Source organism: Bubalus bubalis, chromosome 9 (assembly GCF_019923935.1).
Source record: "Bubalus bubalis isolate 160015118507 breed Murrah chromosome 9, NDDB_SH_1, whole genome shotgun sequence".
NCBI lineage: Eukaryota > Metazoa > Chordata > Mammalia > Artiodactyla > Bovidae > Bubalus > Bubalus bubalis.
In genome coordinates, this window is record NC_059165.1 from 67,652,974 (window position 1) to 67,664,993 (window position 12,020).

The following is a 12,020-nucleotide window of genomic DNA, read 5'->3' on the forward strand; positions in this document are numbered from 1 at the left end:
GAAAGCACTTCCCTGCCGTGGGCCTGTGGGAGCTGCGGGGGGAATTCCCAGCCCTCCCCTGACGTTTATCAGCGGGGGTTTCCCAGAATTCCGGCCTTGCCCCATGTCTCAGCGCAGGCTCGCTCCTGCTGCTGCTACAAGCCAGCTTCAGCTCCTCTGCTCGGGTGGTCAGCTGAGTTGTGCAACAGTTAAAAAGGCAGCGGGCCTGAGGGGATTCTGGCTCCAGCTTGAATTTGTGTGCCTCCACCAGGTGGCAGCAGAGTAAATCAATAACCAAAGAGCTGCCTTCCAACACTGGTGTGTGCCCAGAGCTGGTTGGCTCCTCTCTCTTAGCCTCCTTTGCTGCATTGCCATGGCCACCTGACCTCTCCATGGCTGGCCTGTGACCCCTACCTCTGCCTTGCCTCAGGCTCCTCCTCTAGACCCCAGGTCATCTGGTGGCCATGTGTGCTCCAGCCCTGCCCCTCCCTGACCTGCTCTCCCTCCCCAACTCAGTTGGCCTTGCTGTTCCCCACATCCCCAAACTACTTCTGATGTAGGGCCCTTGCCTGGTCTGTGCCTTGTCTGCACAACCCTTCTTTTGTTCCTATTCCTCCACTGGGAGTCAGCTCAGGCATTGCCACCTCCTCCAGGAAGCCTTCCTGATAGCCCTATACCGGCCCCTGACTTGTTCAGGAGCCCCACAGGCCCTGGGCACCCCAGGTTGTGATGGCTTAGTCAAGAGGCCATGTTGATGAAAGGGCTTCCCTTGGTGGCTCAGACAGTAAAGAATCTGCCTGCAATGCAGGAGTCCCGGGCTTGATCCCTGAGTCAGGAAAATCCCCTGGAGAAGGGAATGGCTACGTACTCCAGAATTCCTGCCTGGAGAATTCCGTGGGCAGAGGAGCCTGGCAGACTGCAGTCCATGGACTCACAAAGAGTCGGACATGATTGAGCAACTAACTAATACACACAGAACTGGACAGGACCCCCCATCCCCCAGAGCCAGAGTGGGGCTCCTTGGACACTTGGAAATGTGTGGGGTGACTCCATTTTCCAGATAAGGAAACGGAGGCACAGAGAGGGGCAGCCACTTGCCCAGGGTCACACAGGCAGGGTTGTGGGCATCTGGGGAGTGGGATCCATGGTGACCTGGGCCCTCATCTGGCCTCCAGGCCTCTGTTCTCACCCCCACCTCGAGTTTGGGGTTTCAGGACCCAGACACTGAGGAACCTGACCCGCTCTCCCGGACATCACCCTTGGGAAGGACATACAAGAGCCAGGGAGGTGGTTCAGCTTTTATTGACGGCACAGGTGGGGCTGCCAGGGAGGGGGAGAGGGGGCACAGACACAGAAACAGACCCGCTGCCTCTGTCCACAGCGCCTGCAGGGGTTCTGGGGGCCTCAGGGGCTGTCCTTGCCCCCCACGCTGCTCAGCACGGAGTTGATCCAGTCCACATAGAGGGAGACGCGAGCAAAGAAGTCGGGGTACTGGCCAGTGGCACATCCCCGGACCACGAAGGAGTCCACGCCGTGGAGTACCCCATTACAGATTAAGGGGCCCCCAGAGTCCCCCTGTGGACGAGCAGATTGGTCAGTCCCTCAGGCCAAGCCAGCAGCCAGACGAGGCTGCCTGGGGGAAGGGGCCGCGCAGGGGTGAAATGCTCCCCCTTCTCACTGAAGGCACTCCAGTGAGACGGGGAGATGGGCGTGGCCACAGAGTGGGGGTCGGTCACCCACTTGAGGGGCCTCCGGATGGATGAGCCCCCAGACCCACAAAGGCCACATCACCCCTTACGACGGGTGTGCCCACCTTCCAGATGGGGAGATGGAGGTGCAGCAGCTGCTCAGGAAGGAGAAGGCAGGGCTGGGTCCCCGCTTCCCACCCTCCCTCCTGGGGCGGTTCCTGCGGTCCCTGCACCAGAGCCGCCGATACAATACGTACAAAGCAGATGCCAGCGTTGCGTCGGGGCACGTAGGTGCACACGTTCTGTGGCCGGCACAGGAAGGTGACCACGGTGACATTGAGCTCCTGTAGGACCTGGGGCAGTGGCTCGAGGGTGCCCAGGCGGCCCCAGCCCACGGCCAGGCACTGGGTGCCGTGGGGCAGTGGCTGGGCCTGCTGGGGGAGCTGAGCCATGGCTACATGGGTGTTGAGGGTGGCCGGCTTGTCCAGCTATGGCAGAGGGCAGGGGTGGGGGGACAGTGAGCTCCCGCCTCCAGACCCACATCCACCCACAGACCATTATCCCAAAGTGCCTCCTCCCGGCTTTCGCACATGCTGTTCCCTCTGCCTGGCTCAAGGGTCACCACCTCAAGGGAGGCTGTCCTGATCACCCTCCAAACTCACAAGGGCTCAGTTTAACCTTCCTTGAGGCCATGAGCCACCTGTTTGTAGCACTGGTCACTGTGGTGTTCATTCACATACAAAGCACTTATTGAGCACCAACTGTATGCTTTTTTTTTTTTTTAACTATTTATTTGACTGTGTTGGGTCTTCTTAGTTGCAGCATGCGAACTCTTTGTTAGGGCATATGGGATCTAGTTCCCTGACCAGGGATCGAACCCAGGGCCCCTGCATTGGGAGCACAGAGTCTTGCCACTCGACCGCCAGGGAAGTCACCCAACTGTATGCTTGATCCTGGCTAAGACCTAGGGACACTACGTCTTTGCTCTGGGAACTGATCTTTGGGCCAGGAAGGGCTGAGAAGAGGAGGGCAAGTGGCACAGTCAAGGGAAGTAGAGCCTCATCCTGTACAGTGAGTGGGGGGGCATCACTCAGGTGACACAGGGGCAAACTAGGGGAGGCCTCCCTGAGGAGGGGAGGCTGGTGCCAAAGCTGTGGGTGTCCAGTCGCTTCAGTCATGCGGACTCTTTGCGACCCCATGGACTGTAGCCCGCCAGGCTTCTCCATCCATGGGATTCTCCAGGCAAGAATACTGGAGTGGGTTGCCATGCCCTCCTCCAGGGCATCTTCCAGACCCAGGGATTGAACTCGCATTTCTTGCATCTCCTGCATTGCAGGTGGGTGATTCTTTATCCACTGAGCCATCTGGGAACCCAAAGGTGAGGGTATCTGGGAATAGTGCAGGGAGCGGGGAGAGGACACAGCCGGGCAAAGTCCATGAAGGGGGTGGGGATGGGATGGAAGGTCCCGCATACTCCGAAGTTGGTGCCTGGCTCGTCCTCCCGCCCGCAGCGGGAGGCACTGGAGGGTGGAGCACAGCGCCGGCACCGCCCGCCTACCTGCAGCAGGAGCACGTCATTCAGCTTCTCCTGCGGGTTGTAGTTGTTCTCAAACAGGCGACTGATGCCGAGCCTCTGCTGGGTGGGCTCGGGGGTCTGCAGGCGGTGGGCCCCCAGCACCACGCGCACGCGCTGCGGGTTCCTGATGGTCGGGGCGTTCGTGCTAAGCCTACCCGTGCTCCCTACTCCCGTCCTGAGGCCAAGGTGCAGCCCCTCGGGAACTCCCCACCGCTGCCCCAAGAGACCCGCCACCCCGTCTGCATCTTGCCCCCGAGGGTTGGGCCCCTGGCTTGAGCTCATCCTCCTGGGGCATCAGGGAGCCACGTCGGGCGGGGCGGGGAGCGGGCAGGGCAGGTGCCCGCCTAGTCTGGGATGAGAGGGTTCGGCAGGTGGACGGATGGAAGGGTGAGGCCAGGAGAAGCGCAAGCAGAGCCTCACCCCCGACTCGGACCCTCGGGCAGGCCTGCCCTCCGCCCCCCGGACCCCGGACCCCAGAGCAGGTCCGCCCTCCCCCTCGGACCCCGGCCCGTCACGCGCCGGCGCACTCACAAGTTGTTCAGGCAGTGAGCGGCGGTCAGCACGAAGCTCGGGTGCACCAGGGTCCCCCCGCAGAAGTGGCCGCCGGAAGCCAGCTGCAGCGACGCCATGTAGGGGCGCGAGTGGGGCTGGGCTTCCCTCCCGCCCACGATCTCCGCGGCCCGGGCTGCTCCTGGGGACGCGGGGGTCAGGGGCAGTCGCCTCTTCTCACGCCCCCGCCCCACCTCCAGGGAGCCCAGACAGGGGACAGGGGAGGAGGCAGAGTCGCTGCCTGGCCCGGAATCCCGCGGAGCCTGCGTTTCCCCATTTGCAAACTGGGGGTCCCATGGCAACACCGACTGGGGTCTGCTGGGGGAAAGGGACCCGGCCTGGGACTGTTAGCGCTGGGCGGAGAGCCCCGAGGTCATCATCATTACTCCTGGAGGCTCCGGGAGGCCCGGTGCCCAGCCCTGGGGGCCAGGAGATGGACAAGCTGAGGCATGAGTCAGCCTCCTTGGGGTGAGAGTGGAGGCCCCTCACCCGGGCCTCCTATGACACCTGCCTCATTCATCCAGTCACACGTTCATTGGTGTGCCCTCACACATGTATTAAGCGCTTGCTGTGTGCCAGGCACTGTCTGGGGATTCCGGTTACACTGTGTCCCCAGGACACCTGCCTGGGCAGGAGGTACTAGGTTTTGCCCACTTCACAGATGGGGAAACAGACCCATCCCCCTCCTTTCCTCCTACCCTCCTCTTGAGGCTCCCATCCTGAGCCTGAGCCTGCCTCACTCTCTCCACCTGGGCAGTGAGGGTGTGGGACAGGTGGACAGTTGGGCAGACATGGACCCCACTCACCACCCAGCAGCATGGCCAGCAGCACTGGGGCCAGGGAGGGGCTAGGGGGTCTGCAGCTTCCGGGCATGGTCCAACAGTGCCCCCTGCCCGCCCGCCCACCCCCTCTTATAGTCGCATTCAGCAGGCCGTTGGGGTTGCCCCACACCTGGGTTGGGCGTCCCCACTTCCTCCTTACAACCCCAGGGCCTCAGGAAGCTTGGGGTTTAAAGCCGCACCCCAAGAAGGCTGCAGGGGCTTCAAGCTCAGGCTCAGGGTCCCGCCCCACCCCCAAGAGGTGTGGGAAGCTGGCTAGCACCCACCCCCTGCTGAGATCCTCTGGGCCAGGGGGCAGTGTGGCCACAGCCCTCCAGCCTTCCACATTTCCAAGGGGACATTGCCCCCCTCCTACAGGGTCCCCGTAGCCCCAGCAAAGAGGGACGTGGCTGGTGTGTGCAGGGCTTAGGGTGAAGCCCCTTCTGTGGGACATAAAAGGGAATGGGGGGGTCTTAGCACCCTTCACCTTCTCACACCCACAGGGTCATCTCTCTGCCCTGACTTTGTCTGGGGAATTCATGCTTCATTCCATAGCAGAGTTCTGGCCTGGGGTGGTCTTCCCCCAGGGACACCTGTGGTCATCATGACTGGGGTGGGGGCACCTGGCAAGGAGTGGCTGAGGCCAGAGATGCTGCTCTGTATCGGGGGTGGGAGGGTGTGGGAGACTTGGGTGCCCAGGAGACGTTTATTTATTTGTGTTTTTATTTATAACTGGCTCAAACCTACAGAAGCATAGGTAGAAGAGCTCATGAAATTGGGGGGGCAAAAACACACTTTTCAGGTTTTTTATGTTGAAACCATTTCACGCTTACAGAAGCCTGCAAAATTCCCAGACTTGCTGCCACGGCATCCCTGGGACCCTGGTCTTGCACAAATGTTGTCTCTTCCACAGGTCGCCTGGATGTCACAATCTCCCGTCTCTGGTTCAGGAGCTCCCCTGCGTCTCCTTGGCTCTGGGGCAGCTGCTCAGCCTTTCCTGTCCTTCCTATTGTGTACTGGTGGGCATTTGGAGCTTGTGTGGGGCCCCCACACGGAGTTGGGATCTGCATCCTGGGCGGGGGTCCCACAGACTCCAGATCCCTCCTGCCAAGTCACACTTCCCCCTTTGGAGAGATCCAGTGTCTGGGAGGATCGTCCAAGGCAGAAACAGCCTGTTCTGCCTTTTGCCCACTGAGGTCCCCTGCATCGGCTGCCCTGTCTCTGCCAACGTATTTTTATTTTCTAAATTTTATTGAGTATGGTTGATTTACAACATTGTGTTAATTTCTTCTGTACAGCAAAGTGACTAAGTTATACATATATGTATATATATTCTTTTCCATCATAGTTTATCATAGGATATTGAATATAATTCCCTGCACTCTACAGTAAGATCTTGTTGTTTATCCCTCCTAGATATACTAGTTTGCATCTGCTAATCCCAGACTCCCAGTACAGCCTTTCCCCGCCCTCCTATCCCCTTGGCAATCACAAGTCTGTTGTTTATGTCTGTTCTGTAGATATGTTCATTTGTGTCATATTTTAGATTCCACATACAAGTGATATTGTGTGGTACTTGTCTTTCTCTTTCTGATTCACTTCATTTGGTCTGAGAGTCTCTAGTCCATCCATGTTGCTGCAGATGGCATCATTCCATTCTTTTTTATGGCTGAGTAGTATTCCATTGTATGCACGTGCCACAGCTTCATTCTGCTCTCAGTGGATGTTTAGGTTACTTCCATGTCTTGGCTATTGCAAATGGAACTGCTGTGAACATAGGGCCGCATATATCTTTTGGAATTCTAGTTTTGTCTGGGTGTTTGCCTGGGAATGGGATTGCAGGATCATATGGTAGCTCTAATTTTAGCTTTTCAAGGAACCTCCAACCTGTTCTCCACAGTGACTGCTCCAATTTACATTCCCACCAACGGTGTAGGAGGGTTCCCTTTTCTCTACACTCTCTCCAGCATTTGCTCTTCATAGACTTAAAAAAAATTATTTGGCTGTGTCAGGTCTTAGTGGCATCATGTGGTATCTTTCATTACTGCACACAGACTCTCTAGTTGTGGCTCGGGGCCTCAGTAGTTGCAGTGTGTGGCATTAATTGCTCCAAGGCATGTGGGATCTTAGTTCCCTGACCAGGGATTGAACCCATGTCCTTTGCATTGCAAGGCGAATTCTTAACCACTGGATCACTAGGGCAGACCCATTTGTAGACTTTTTTTTAACTTAATTATTTTTGGCTGCACTGAGTCTTTATTGCTGTGCACAGGCTTTTCTCTAGTTGAGACAAGAGGGGGCTACTCTAGTGGTGCACAGGCTTCTGTTTGCAGTGGCTTCTCTTGTTGTGGAACATGGGCTCTAGGCATCTGGGCTCAGTAGTTGTGGAGCAGGGCTCAGTTGTCCTTCAGCAGTGGATCAGGGATTGAACCTGTGAGCCCTGCATTGGCAGGCAGATTCTTTTTTTTTTTATTATTTTTTAAATGTCTACATAAACTGCTTTAGTACGGATGCACCATGAATTTTTTCCCCTGAACTTTTAACTTTTTGTTTTGTATCTGGGTACAATGGCAGCCCACTCCAGTACTCTTGCCTGGAGAATCCCATGGACGGAGGAGCCTGGTAGGCTGCAGTCCATGGGGTTGCGAAGAGTCGGACACGACTGAGCAACTTCACTTTCACTTTTCACTTTCATGCATTGGAGAAGGAAATGGCAACCCACTCCTGTGTTCTTGCCTGGAGAATCCCAGGGACGGGGAAGCCTGGTGGGCTGCCGTCTATGGGGTCGCACAGAGTCGGACACAACTGCAGCGACTTAGCAGCAGCATAGCTGATTAACAATGTTGTAGTAGTTTCGGGTGAACAGCTAAAGTCCTCAGTCATACATATGCATGTATCCATTCTCCTCCAAACCCTCCTCCCATCCAGGCTGGCACATAACATTGAGTAAAGTTCCATGTGCTATACAATAGGTCCTTGTTGGTTTTCCATTTTGAATACAGCAGTGTGTACATGACCTTCCTAAACCCCTTAACTATCCTCCCCCTGCCCTCGCAACCATAATTTCCTTTTCTAAGTCTGTGAGTCTTTTTATGTTTTGTAATTAAGTGGTTTGTATCGTTGCTTTGCAGATTCCACACGTAAGGACTGTCATATCGTGTCTCTCCTTCTATGTCGGACTTCACTTCGCTCAGTGTGACACTCTCTCGGTTCATCCATGTTGCTGTGAATGGCATTATTTCATTCTTTTAAATGGCTGAGTAATATTCTATTATATATATATATACACATATGTTACATATATATATATACACCACATTTTCTTTATCCTTTCCTTTGTTGTTAGACATTTAAGTTGCTCTGTGTCTTGGCTATTTTAAACAATGCTTCTATGAACATAGGGGTGCATGTATCCTTTCAGATAATGTTTTTCTCCAGATATATGCCCAGGAGTAGGATTTCAGGGTCATATGGTAGCTCTATTTTTAGTTTTTTAAGGAACCTCCCTACTGTTCTCCATAGTGGTTGTACCAGTTTACATTCCTACCAGCAGCGCAGGTATGTACACTGTACATACAGTATACCTTTTCTCTGTACCCTCTCCAGCATTTGTTATGAATTCAAAAATACATTTATTCATTTATTTGGCTGCACCAGGTCTTAGTTGCAGCATGTGGAATCATTAGTTGCGGCATGTGGGATCTAGTTCCCTGACCAGGGATTGAACCCAGGGCCCCTGCATTGGGAACGTGGAGTCTTAGCCATTGGACTACCAGGGAAGTCCCTGTGGTTTTTTTGATGCCGGCCATTCTGACTGGTGTTTTGATTTGCATTTCTCTAATGATTAGCAATGTTGAACATCTTTTTACCTGCCTGTTGGCCATCTTTATGTCCTCTTTGGAGAAATGTCTATTCAGGTCCTCTGCCCATTTTTTGTGTGGGCTGTTTGTTTTGATGCTGTTAAGCATCATAAACTGCTTATAAATTTTGGAGGCTAATCCCTTATCAGTCACACTTTTGCAAATATTTTATCCCAATCTGTGGGTTGTCTTTTCATTTTGTTTTTTGTTTCCTTTGCTATGCAAAAACTTTTGAGCTTAAGTAGGTCCCATCTATTTGTTTTTATTTCCATTTTTCCAGGAGATGGATCAAAAAAGATGCTGCTGTAATTTATGTCAGAGGATTTTCTGCCTATGTTTTCCTCTAGGAGTTTTATAGTATCTGGTCTCACATTTAGGTCTTTAATCCATTTTGAGCTTATTTTTGGGTATAGATGTAAAGAATGATCTGACTTCCTTTTTGCATGTGGCTGTCCAGTTTTCCCAGGACCATTTGTTGAAGATACTGTCTTTTCAGCATTGTATAGTCTTGCCTGTTTTGCCATAGATTAATTGGCATAGGTGCATGAGTTTATTCCTGGGTTTTCTCTCCTGTTCTCTCCTGATCTATGTTTCTACTGTTGTGCCAGTACCATACTGTTTTGATGACTGTAGCTTTGTAGTATAGTCTGAAGTGAGGGAGCCTGACTCCTCCAGCTCTGTTTTTCTTTTTCAAAATTGACTTGGCAGGCAGATTCATAACTACTGGACTGTCAGAGAAGTCCCTTGAAGACTTTAATGGTGGCCATTCTGACTGATGTGAGGTAATACCTCATTGTAGTTTTGATTTGCATTTCTCTATTTAGCAATGTAGAGCAGCTTTTTGTGTGCCTGTTGGCCATCTGTATTGCTGACACATTTTTAATTCATGCATCAGCCCGGTCACTTGGGAAAGGTCCCCAGGTCCTCCTGCAGGGCGTCTGCCACAGCTCTGGGTGTGGCTCTGACGTGTCCCCACAGAACCCCGGGGCTGCTGTGCTATCTGCTTTCAGAACAGGATTTTCTCTTTCAACAAGAGCATCTTTGCAGACTAGCTCCTTCTGGTCCAGCAGGCCGGTTGCTCAGAGCCTCGGTTCCCCCACCTGTATGGTGAGGTGGGGCTCTCACGGCAAGTATACTGGAGTGTTTTAACATTCCCTCCTCTGGTGGATCAGATTTTTTCAGAACTCTCCACTATGACCCCTCAGTCTTGGGGTGGCCCTACATTGCATGGCTCATAGCTTCATTGAGTTATGCTTATGCTTTCGGACTGTGGTCCTGGAGCAGACTCTTGAGAGTCTCTTAGACTGCAGGGAGATCAAACCAGTCAATCCTAGAGGAAATCAACCCTGAATATTCATTGGAAGGACTGATGCTGATGCTGAAACTCCAATACTTTGGTCACCTGATGTGATGAACCAACTCATTGGGAAACCAACTTTTCCTGATGCAGGGAAAGATTGAGGGCAGGAGGAGAAGAGGGCAACAGAGAATGAAATGGTTGAATGTCATCACCAATTCAGTGGACATGAACTTGGGCATACTCTGGGAGATGATGTGGGACAGGGAAGCCTGGTGTGCTGCAGTCCACAGGGTTGCAAAGAGTCGGACACAACTTGGTAACTGAACAGTAGTGGGGTGATGGTAGTCATAGTCCCTCCCCAGGGCTGCCAGTGGGAGGGGGCATAAGTGAGAGCATTGGAGGGTGCTGGGCACACGGTGAGCAAAGGTGCCAGCCTGTCACGCCAGGCTCCATAGTCCCTCACCTGGGTTCACATTCTACTGTGCTTTGTGAATCTGGGCTGGGCACACCACTTCTCTGAGCCTCAGTTTCCCCATCTGTTAGTGATGGGGGTGATGAGAACATCCCCATGTCAGGGGTTGATTCACCGGATACAGAAGAGAGCTCCATGAACTGTCAGCTGATGAAATAGGATACACACACGGAGCATCACTCAGTCCTGAAAAGGAGAGAAACTTGCTACCACGTGGACAGTCCCTGAGGACACGATGCTTAGTGAGAGGAGCAGACAGAGAAAGACACACAGGGTGTGAGTCCACTGATGGGAAACGTCCAGAACAGGCCGATCCACAGACACAGAGAGTGGGTTCCTGGTTGTCAGGGGCTTGGGGAGAAGAAGGGTGACTGCTGATAGTGATGGGGCTTCTTTTGGGGTGATGGAATATTCTGGAATTAGAGGTGGTGGTTGCACAATCCAGTGACTGTACTAAATGCCACTGAATTGTTAAGTGGGTGAATTATATGTATGGTATGTGAAGTACATTTCAATAAATCTTTAACCAAAGAAAGAAAAAGAAACACACACACATAACTTTGCTAGAGAATGGCCCAGGAGGTCCTGGCAGGGAGCTCTCACCCCCCCAAGGAGCCTCTCAGAGCCAGGGGGCGTTCATGGCATCGGTCACAACAGGAGGATGGCCTGGGGTCCGCCTCTCTGCTCCAGGCCTGGGATGGGGGCCGGCGGGTGAGCGCAGGACTCGGGGGTTTCCTGAAGGCAGAGGCTGGTCTGGAAGATGGGACAGTGTGGCCTGGGTGGGGAGCTGGGGGCACTGGGGGCCGTAACTTGGAGGAACTCTCTGGGGCCTCTGGGGGTCAGGCCCATGGGTGGAGAGGAAGCAGGGCTAGAAGCTGCGGCTTTGTCCCCTTCCTACTCCAACTGTGGCTGGCGCAACAGACAACGGCCTTGCCGGGAACTGGAGCTGGGAGGGGGCCGAGCAGACCTGAGCGACATACCTGGGATCCAGGGAGGGTGAGGGAGAGAGGCTCATCCTCAGGGTTTCTGCCTTTTTGCTCTTCTCTCTTTAAGAAAGGAAAACACTCCATCCTCGAGGGTGTCAGTGTCTGGGGCTCCAAGCTGGGACCCTCTGCTCTGGGACCCCAACCCCCAGGGCCTCAGTTTCCCCATCTGAACAATGAACAGGTGGGGCCCCTGGACTGTTCTGGGCTCCTGAGACACACATTTCTCTCTGGGTTTCAGTTTGCCCCTCTGTAAAGAGGACCCATTATGAACCCCCAATATGCCTCCTGGTAAAATCATGGTACTAAATATCAATGTTCAAGTAGAACTTGTACATGAATGTCCTTAGCAACCGGCTTCACAACAGCCAGGGTGGAACCAACCCAGATGACCTTCCACAGATGATGGTTACACATCACAGGAGCATCACTCAGCCCTGAGAAGAGGAGAAGCCCTGACACATGCTACCACATGGACAGACCCTGAAAACACGATGCTCAGTGAGAGAAGCAGGCAGGACACACAGGGTATGATTCCACTGATGGGAAATGTCCAGAACAGGCAGATCCACAGACACAGAGACTGGGTTCCTGGTCGTCATGGGGTGGGGGAGAAGATGGGGGGTGATGTGGATGGGAGTGGGCTTCTATTGGGGTGATGGAATGTCCTGGAATTGGATAGCGAGGTTTGGATGGTGAGGGCTGCACAGCCTAGTGAAATACGCTAGTTATATTTTGAATTATACACTTTAAAAAAGTGAATGTTATATTATGTGAATTTCATCAATAACTTAT

The 12,020-nt window shown here is 53.5% G+C and overlaps 1 protein-coding gene across 1 annotated transcript; it reads right to left on the reverse strand.

Moving 5' to 3' along the window:
• Positions 1 to 1,123: 1,123 nt before the first annotated feature.
• Positions 1,124 to 4,684, reverse strand: PRTN3 (proteinase 3). The gene is made up of 5 exons (XM_006052753.3): positions 4,599 to 4,684; positions 3,775 to 3,934; positions 3,226 to 3,367; positions 1,925 to 2,155; positions 1,124 to 1,554 (listed from the first exon to the last, which is right to left on the reverse strand). Exons 1-5 carry the CDS (start codon positions 4,663 to 4,665, stop codon positions 1,384 to 1,386), a joined length of 771 nt encoding a protein of 256 aa, XP_006052815.1. The 5' UTR covers positions 4,666 to 4,684; the 3' UTR covers positions 1,124 to 1,383.
• Positions 4,685 to 12,020: the final 7,336 nt, after the last annotated feature.

Excerpts from the sequence above, each read along its gene's own strand:
- PRTN3 (XM_006052753.3), bottom strand. The coding sequence starts at position 4,665 with ATGCCCGGAAGCTGCAGACCCCCTAGCCCCTCCCTGGCCCCAGTGCTG. Across the intron at positions 3,935-4,598 it reads GCTGGCCATGCTGCTGGGTG|GAGCAGCCCGGGCCGCGGAG; the intron begins GTGAGTGGGGTC and ends CCGCGTCCCCAG. Across the intron at positions 3,368-3,774 it reads GCTCACTGCCTGAACAACTT|GAACCCGCAGCGCGTGCGCG; the intron begins GTGAGTGCGCCG and ends CCCGACCATCAG.